Source organism: Papilio xuthus, unplaced genomic scaffold (genome assembly GCF_000836235.2).
Source record: "Papilio xuthus unplaced genomic scaffold, Pxut_1.1 DF825946.1, whole genome shotgun sequence".
Lineage (NCBI taxonomy): Eukaryota > Metazoa > Arthropoda > Insecta > Lepidoptera > Papilionidae > Papilio > Papilio xuthus.
In genome coordinates this window covers 704,451-713,303 of record NW_013532703.1, presented here as the reverse complement: position 1 = coordinate 713,303, position 8,853 = coordinate 704,451, and the positions used below count along the sequence as shown (strand labels likewise).

The following is an 8,853-nucleotide window of genomic DNA, read 5'->3' as shown; positions in this document are numbered from 1 at the left end:
AACACTAAGTTTTTTTATGACTGGGCCCATATTTTTATACAAAAAAGTTTGGCTAAATCCCTTATTTAAACTTCTTGACCTTGACACTAAATTTGACTCCAACTTCCAGTTCAAATGCACATATTTATGCAAATTAGGTTCAAAAAACCTGTTTTATAAGATTTTAAAGATAAAACGAAAATATATCGAGCGGACCAATCACAAAACTTATTCTAAACTTATAAACAGCCGAAACATTATTTATATGTCCGAAAAAATAAACAAAGTAGCTGCGGGACAAAAATAACGATATCGGAGTGATACTTACAAATATCAAATTTATACATCGAATTCGAAAAAGTATAATATTTTTTTATGTTTTCCCAAATTATATTTAGTATCATACTTCCAATCAATCTACAGAATTGAACTGTAAATAGTATTAACTAGCTGTCACCCGCGACTCCGTCCGCGCGAACAAAAAACTTAATTAGTAGCCTATGTCTTCTTCCAGACTATGTTCTACATCTATGTTAAATTTCAGCGAGATCCGTACAGCCGTTCTGGAGATACCTTATAGCAAATAAACATCCATCCATTTAAACATATGCATTTATAATATTAGTAAAATTAAAAAAAGGTTCTATAAAATATTCTAATAACTGGAAAAATAACAATATTGACCATTTTATAAGTTTGTTTGTCGACTCGGCGAACACGCGGACCAAAGACCGGAGACCGGTGACCAGTTGTATATCCCAAAGCTATAAAAAGCTTTTTAACTTACATAATCAAATCACATCCAACGCTGCGACAAGCAACGACGCACGTACGTACTTTTTATATATTTAAATTATTTTAATAAACTTATTTCTTTTTAATTATAAGAAGTGTTTTATCTTTTTAATGTAAACTTTTATCTTTTTACGAGTCATTAAATTAAATTATAAAATGAATAATAATTTTATTAGAAAATAAAACAGAGATTTTTAAAATTTTATAAGAAGGTTTGTTTTTATTTTAAAGCTATATTTATAAATAGTGATTAACCGAACCGTTTTGCTTGTTAATAAATCTAAAAGTTAAATCACAGTTTTATTAGTAAAAAGTTTTTTTATCAATATTATAAAAAATAAAATAAACTATCCAAATTATAAAAATCATGTATATAAAATTGTATGACTAAAAATGCGTCTCACGTAATTTGTGCAAGCCACTGACATACGTATGTAAAAATGTTTGTGTGAATTTTGTTATCCTCCTATTTTATATATATGTTGGCTTGTGTTAATAAATAAATAAATTATAAGCGTAAAATGTAAATAAAAACCTTTCTGTTTTAAATTTAATGAAACAATAGTTTTTGATAACAAAACATTGGTTGTAGGTTTTGAAATTTAAGGTTAGGTTGAAACAAATTCGAAGGCAAATTTGTGCGTACATACAAAAAAAAACCAAAAGATTTCCTTTTTTATATAAACTTCTCGGATGAATCAAACATGTGCTTTTATTTAAAATATTAACATAATAATTATGCCGAAATATTACTGTTCCTAAAAGGGCCTACGGTATCTTTGGCCTCAAAACTTGATCGAGTTTTCTTTTTTTTTATTTCGAGTAAAAGGTGCATGCACTTTTATGTTTGCCATTCGGTGACACGCTTCATGTCAATATAAATATTTTTTTTTGTTTGATTTAATGTTTAACTAAAATATTTTAATTTAATTTGTTGATTTGTTTTAAAAGTATTGTGTTTTTTTTAATATATCCTTATTTTTTTTTTCTAAAACAACATTTAATGCCTTGAGATAAAATCTGAATAAATTTTATTCATTTGTTTTATGACGATGTTATGTTTTTTTTTAATTTTAAATATATTTTTTAAATGTGTTACAATTTTGTCGTATAATTTAATTTTCATTATTAATTTTAAAACATTGTACAAATTTAAGCACAATTCAATTGGCAGTGGGTTTTTTGAACGTAATATGTTGGTGAATGCATCGGAAACTTTCATCTTACAGTTTATCGGCTAACGGTACATCAAGTTTAACTGCTGTTTATTTGCATCGTAGTTTACCGTTAGATGTTTTGACATCGACATTCAATGGGCCATACGTTCGAATCCCTATTTATTAATAACAGTTGCCTGCAACTTAGTGCGCACAGAATTAAAAAAAACTAGTAACCCCTGTCATCCGGGGATAGTGTAGCTTCCAAACAGTGAAGGAATTTTTCATATCGGTTCAATACTTTCGGCGCCTGTTTAGTACAAACAAATAAACAATCAAATCTTTCCACTTTATAATATATTAGTATAAAATTTTAGGAAGAAAATCCGACACTGTGCCGGTGTACTGGCGCAACACTAATCTTACTAAAATGTCAACGTTTATGTCACCTCACTAATCAATCTGATACTTGACTGTAACGAAAGCGCGACATTCGTGCCAAAGAATTCCAACTTATAATGTCTAAAAAAACGTACCGAAAATTACCAATGCCGTATATTTACGGTACAATGTTTAAATAAGCATTTATAATAATTTACATTTATACTTAAAACGAAAATTTTGTTTCTTTTTTTAAAGAAATTGATACTGAAAACACTTTCAGTATTAAACTACACAGTTTAATACTAAATTAATCTGTTACATAAAGTTAAAGGATTAAATTGAAACATATTCGAATTTGGAATATGGACGATGAAAAGCAATTGCCTTACCAAATTCCAATCATCTTAACACGTAATTGGTGATTTGTAACCGGCCAACATCTCTGTATTACAGTTAACTGTGCCTACGGTTATCTTATTACTAAAATCATACACGTCGTTAACGTTAACGGTTAATCGTAACCAGTTGTTTTTTTTTATAACGGAACAAGAAACGTCTCGAAAGAGTTGATATATTAATGGTGCTATTTTATATTATCGGAGTAATGTTGCATGTGTTTTAACCTTAAAATATAACCTTTAAATTCCATTGGTTAGACACTTGGTGCTCGTTGGTTAATAGATTTTTAGAGATGTTGTTAACTTTGCTTATTCTTAAATTTATAATATAAACTATGTTCTATATATATGCCAAATTTCATCGAGATCTGTTGAGCCGTTATGAAGATACTTTTTAACAAACATCCATCCATCTAAAAAATTCAAAATACTTATAAATCAATCGATTTTATGATAGCGAATATCTTATCGTTATACTTTTGGTTGCAGGTAAAATTCAAGAGATGGCGCTGCATAAGGTGTTGCTATTACTAGCCGCGGCGCAATGTACATTCGCTACAAATCTTTATAGATGTAAGTGGAATCTTTTTAATTTTGATCTATTTATAGTATATAAGAAAAGTGCCATCTATTGGCGAGTCAGTTCACTACTTGCAAAAAAATTCTTGTGATTGTACAAAAAAATGAAATTTACTACATTTTATGATTATTGTGAATTCTAGCTGCCAGGCAGGCACCGGGCAGTATATTCACAGTAGGCAACGGTGAACAATGCTTGGGATCTGACAGGAGCACGGGTGGCGTTTGTCTTTCAAGAAATCAGTGTAATACCCAAGGAGGAAAGGCTATTGGATTTTGTGGAGTATTTGCGACGTGCTGTTCTCGTAAGTTTTTTTAAAACCTTACTCTAATGTGTAAAAGTTATTTTGTTATAATTACATTTTATCTCACAAGATGGCGCTTTTTACAGTAAACGCCTGCGATGTAAGAACGAACACGAAAGTTGCTATTTTCATCAACCCTCCATTGAGTAAAGAGTCTTCCGGCTTAGAATGTTCATACAATGTGGAGATCAACAATAATAATGTCTGTCAGATGAGAATCGACTTTGAAACATTTAACCTTGCACCGCCAACAACTGTAAGTTTTACCATAAGATTTGGTTTAAAGTTTGGTTACTAGAGGGCGCTGTAACAAAGTTAAATTCCAGGTGGAGGCAGTAGAGAATGTGACGCAGCGTCCAGGCTTCACCTGCAGGAATGACATCTTCCAAGTCACCAACTTGCAGGCTAATTCTGACAGCATGCCCTCTCTGTGCGGTGACAATAGCGGACAACATTGTAAGTAATTACGAAATAACTTTTACCCGCGACTTCGTCCGCGCAGAACTAAAAAATAGCAAGTAGCATATGTGTTCTTCCAGACTATGTTCTACATCTGTGCCAAATTTCATCGAGATCCGTTCAGTCTTTCTAGAGATAGCTTCAAACATCCATCCATCCATCTAAACTGACGCATTTTAATATTAGTAAGATAACTGCATTCTGAGTCATTTGATCGTTACATAAACGTTCAGTTCGTTCAGTGTGGATTAATTATTGTTGTGTAAATTTATTGAAAATTAGCCTATTCATTTTTTATTTATTGTCTGCAGTATACGTGCGAGTAAACGCCTCAACCAACAGTCGGTCCATTCGCCTCAATTTTAAGATCGCGGACCGCAACACGCAGCCTCACCTACCGCAGGCTACCTGGAAGATCAAGGTCACACAACTCGAGTGCTTCAACACCCTTGGGTAAGTATTGATTCACAGCCGAACCTAATAACCGATCTTTTAAGTCAATGACCCCTAGAGCATTCGTTGCCGATGGGAGATTCGCAACTTAAATAAAAAATAAAGTTCATTGAATTCAAGTTTTTAAAAGTGTTGTACAAAAAAAGTTTGAGAATCTATACTTATCGATCATATAATTCAATGTTTAGCTTCTAAAATACAGATAACCTAGTTAAGGATACTTTTATTAAATAGTTTGAAACTACAATTTAATCTTTTTAATATTGCAGCAAGTTCCGCGACGGTATCCTGGAAGCCATCACCTCCTCGTTGCCCTCCACCCCGCTGTCTTCCTCTGCTGACAGGGATGAGTACCTCATAGGTGATTACATTAATTATAATTAATATTATTGCCAATATAAATAAAGTTGCCAAATTATTATTTTTATGGATTTCTAGTTCATAATAAGGTACATAGTTGAGTACACTTTATTATTAATTTAACGCGTTATCTATCCTAGCGCCCCCCGGCTGTCTGCAGTACTTCCCGGACAGGTCCGGAGTGATAGAATCTTTCAATTACAACCGCGGGGACGGACCATACATCGCCAATCTAGCGTATGCCACCTGTTTTAAGAGGACACCAGATGTTTGCGGCGTTAAGTAAGTTTAGTAAAGGAGAGTAGTTCCGGACAATAATGAATAATCTTTTTTTTAAATCACGAGTTGTATTTCTTTGGATATTTGGGACAGGCAAGTCAAAAAGGCAATTGTGTGACTAATTTTATAACACAGAGATAACAGAAAAAAATAAAAATGTTGCTATATTTCTCGCTTTTCAAAGATTAGCCGAAAGCTGGATGTAAATACAAACTTAGTATACATCATCAGCTCACTATACGACCCATCGTGGGGCTCGGAGCCTGCCCTATGTTACGGGTGACTAGGCCATCAACCACGCTGGCCAAGTGCGGGTTGGTACAAACTTTGTATACAGATTCTAAATGTTAATCATTTCATCATTTGACCTGCAGACTGACAGCTGCAAACTTCGAACTGGCGTACCGCGATGAGCAGAATATGCAAGTGGATACAGATTGCCAGGTGAACCCTGTGACCCAGGGAGTGCCGCAGTCTGAGGACTACCTCTTCATACCAGAGGCGGAGACCGTCGAGGGGCTCAGGGGGTCTAAATTCTGCGGTACTAGTGCACAGAACCAGATTATTGCTTGTGAGTATTAGAGATTTAGGTTACAGGTTTAATTGTACCTAAGCTAAGACGATGACACACATGATACAAAAATCTAGCATTTGATGTTAAGTACGATTGCTCGTTTGCCACCTTATGATTAAAAAAAAACATCTATTGACACTTTAAGCCCTTTGGGTTTTTTGCGAGTTTACTTTGATATATAAAAAAATGTGGCATTGAACGTGTTAATTCCTAAATACTTCACGTTATAAATTAAATACTGACAGTCATTTGTTTTATAGAATATAATACAGATAGGAGTCGATAAATTTGTCAAAGACTGAATAATAAAATCCAATACAGACTCCATAATTATTTTATGTACTAAAACTATGTTTTATAAAGAACTAAAAAACTACTTTTCCCTTCCAGCCGCTCCCCCAGGGCCGGTATATCTGCACTTCCACAGTGACAACCTGGTGACTGACGGAGTGCCGGAGTCCGGCTATAGGTTCAACTACAATGTACTCAATAACTGTTACCTCAAGAAATAAAGGCATAAGTCAAACTAAATTATGACAGCACACTAACGCCCCCCTGTCAACAATGTCAAAAGATCCTCTTTGTTCTAAACTGTAGTGTCATTTTCTATGTCTAAGTAGGTTATATATATATATATATATATTCTGATAGACCAACCGCGATAGCAGCGCCCCTCACAGGTTCAGATATCTTTGACTGTAATTGGGTAATATGTCATGTCATAAATGACAGTCACAAATCTGCTCTCCAATTGTTTGTCTTTTCATATTCTTGATGATTGTTTTAATAAGTTAGGCCTTAATAATAGTCAAACATCATAATTGTGTTTAATTTTATAATAGTTTGTATTAAGGGCATTATTTATTGCTGCTGTTGCTATTATTATTAAAAATATAATACGGTAGTTTTTGGTAGAAATTACAGATCAAATGACAGCATGACATATTTAAAATATTGACTGAATATAATTAATTCTGTAATAGTTAAATTATTGCTTAGTTGTTAAGTTCAAAGTCCAATCTTGCATTTATATTTATAATTGTACTTATTGAATAAAGTAAGAAAATAAAGCTTGAAAAAACTATTTTGATGTTTTATTTTTTAATTCTTACTAATATTATAAATACGAATGTTTATGTGGATGGATGGATGTATGAACGTATCTCTAGAACGGGTGCACCTCGAAATAATTTGGCGTAGGTGTAGAACATAGGTTTTTTTTAATACCAAGCGGACGGAGTCGCGGGTGGCATGCTAGTTGTTTTTAATTCCTTCAAGTGGAGTAAATAAAAGATTATTTGTAGTATATAATATTTTATTTCTACAACAATATAAAAATATGACCATAGATATAAAACCTATAGACAGAGTATGTCATTTTGTATTGTAAATGACAACACTAATTTGCCCCCAAAAAAGCCCCCGGAGGGTTTCGCCTCATTTTTATGCTCCGGAATATGTATCTTTAGGTTATATATCTATGAACGACACAAGAATAAATTCCTAATAAATATCGGTTAAAATGTACAAAATAAATGCAGTTCGTGTTGTCCTAACCATGACTTTTATTCCTTAATATTAAGAGTTTTTTTTTAAATAGTTACCCTCTTGGATATTTGTTAGCTATTCATCATTCTTGTCGAGAAATTCTGACATAAATTACTGAGACCCTACTTTAACATAAAAAATCTTAAGGTAGGGTCTCACTAATTTCGACTGTCGTAATACATATAAAAATTTATCTCTATTTTTCAAAGAGTTTTGACATATTTTTGTAAAAAAAAAATTCGGCAGTGGAAACGCACCTTTACATTTTTATATGGAAAGCAAATATATCGAAGCAAAGTTGCTTTAAAGAAAAGTGCCATTGTAAGCACAAAATATTTATAATTACAATATTTACTTATTATAAAAAAATTATCTTCAGTCTATAAATACATTTTTTAATAATCACTTTAAGTGCTCTTCGTTATTTCGATTTTTTTTATTCGTTAATAAAACACTATTCTATTTTATTTACATTTTAACAACTATTATAACTATATTTATTATGTTTTTTTTTAATTCATGATATATTTTAGCTAATTATGTATTTCGTGGTTATAGCTTTCGTTTTTTTATGAAAAAAAAAAACATAATTTTTTTTTTCAAAGCTTTTTTACTTAATTTGAAGATTTGAACAATTTACAAAAAAAAAAATAGATTAAAAAATCTATATAAGTTTCAGCAATAAAAAACATTTTATATAATAATTTTACTCGACACAATTTTAGTAAAAAAAAATCTAAAATAAATCTCAATTATGCTATCAAACTGTTTGATTGGGATTTTTTTTTCATAATCATTTTTGTATCTAAAAACTATGGGATTTCACATTTACAAAAAATGTCGTCTTTCTAATATTTTTGCAAAAAGTTACTTAACAAAAAAAATCAGTGTCAATCCACATTACGAGTGACATGACATGACATAAAAATGACTATGTCCTATAAAAAGGCGGACCCCTACTGACCGTGTAGGTGGAGAGCGGGATTCCCTTACTGCCGTATATAGGTTCAGGATTGTTTTCATACTCTACATCGTAGTATATACCGTTTTGATTCTGAAAAAAAATATATTTTTTTAATTTTTCACGTCGTGTGAACTTGCAGACCTTTTTTTTTACAAAAAAAGACACATAGCTAACTAAAAAAAATTTTCAAAAAAATTTTGAAGTTTTTTCTTAAAAAAAGCAACCACTAAAACCACTTTATGGTTCTTTTTGACTAATAAGATTTTTTTTAACAGACAAAGTTTAACATACATGCATACTCCTCGCGCGTGACTTTGGTCTCGGCACCAACAAGTCAGTGCGGTCCTGTACGTGACTTGAAGCTTCCGAACTTGTTGACTCCGCCATGTGATTTGTGTAACCTGTCGATCAGTAGAGGCATTAGGGTAGGGCCAGGGCTGGATAACCGCCCAGGGCGATGGGCATAAGAGGGCGTCGCCATAGGGGCGTAAAGGGGCGCCTGCGGTGCCAACTATAATAATCTTTGTAAGACTTGACCCGATACAAAAAAAAAACGAATTCATATGACCGTTAAGTTACCTACCATACATGTTGTGGTGTGAGGCGGTGTTGGGTCGCG

The 8,853-nt window shown here is 32.5% G+C and overlaps 1 protein-coding gene across 1 annotated transcript; it reads left to right on the top strand.

The window, feature by feature from the left end:
• The first annotated feature begins 734 nt into the window (after window positions 1-734).
• Window positions 735-6,279, top strand: LOC106124104 (uncharacterized). Its single transcript, XM_013320563.1, has 10 exons — window positions 735-808; window positions 3,203-3,286; window positions 3,436-3,597; window positions 3,684-3,853; window positions 3,924-4,053; window positions 4,368-4,509; window positions 4,779-4,870; window positions 5,010-5,151; window positions 5,523-5,719; window positions 6,113-6,279. The coding sequence occupies exons 2-10, from the start codon at window positions 3,217-3,219 to the stop codon at window positions 6,232-6,234; spliced, it is 1,227 nt and encodes a 408-aa protein (XP_013176017.1). The 5' UTR covers window positions 735-808; window positions 3,203-3,216; the 3' UTR covers window positions 6,235-6,279.
• Window positions 6,280-8,853: the final 2,574 nt, after the last annotated feature.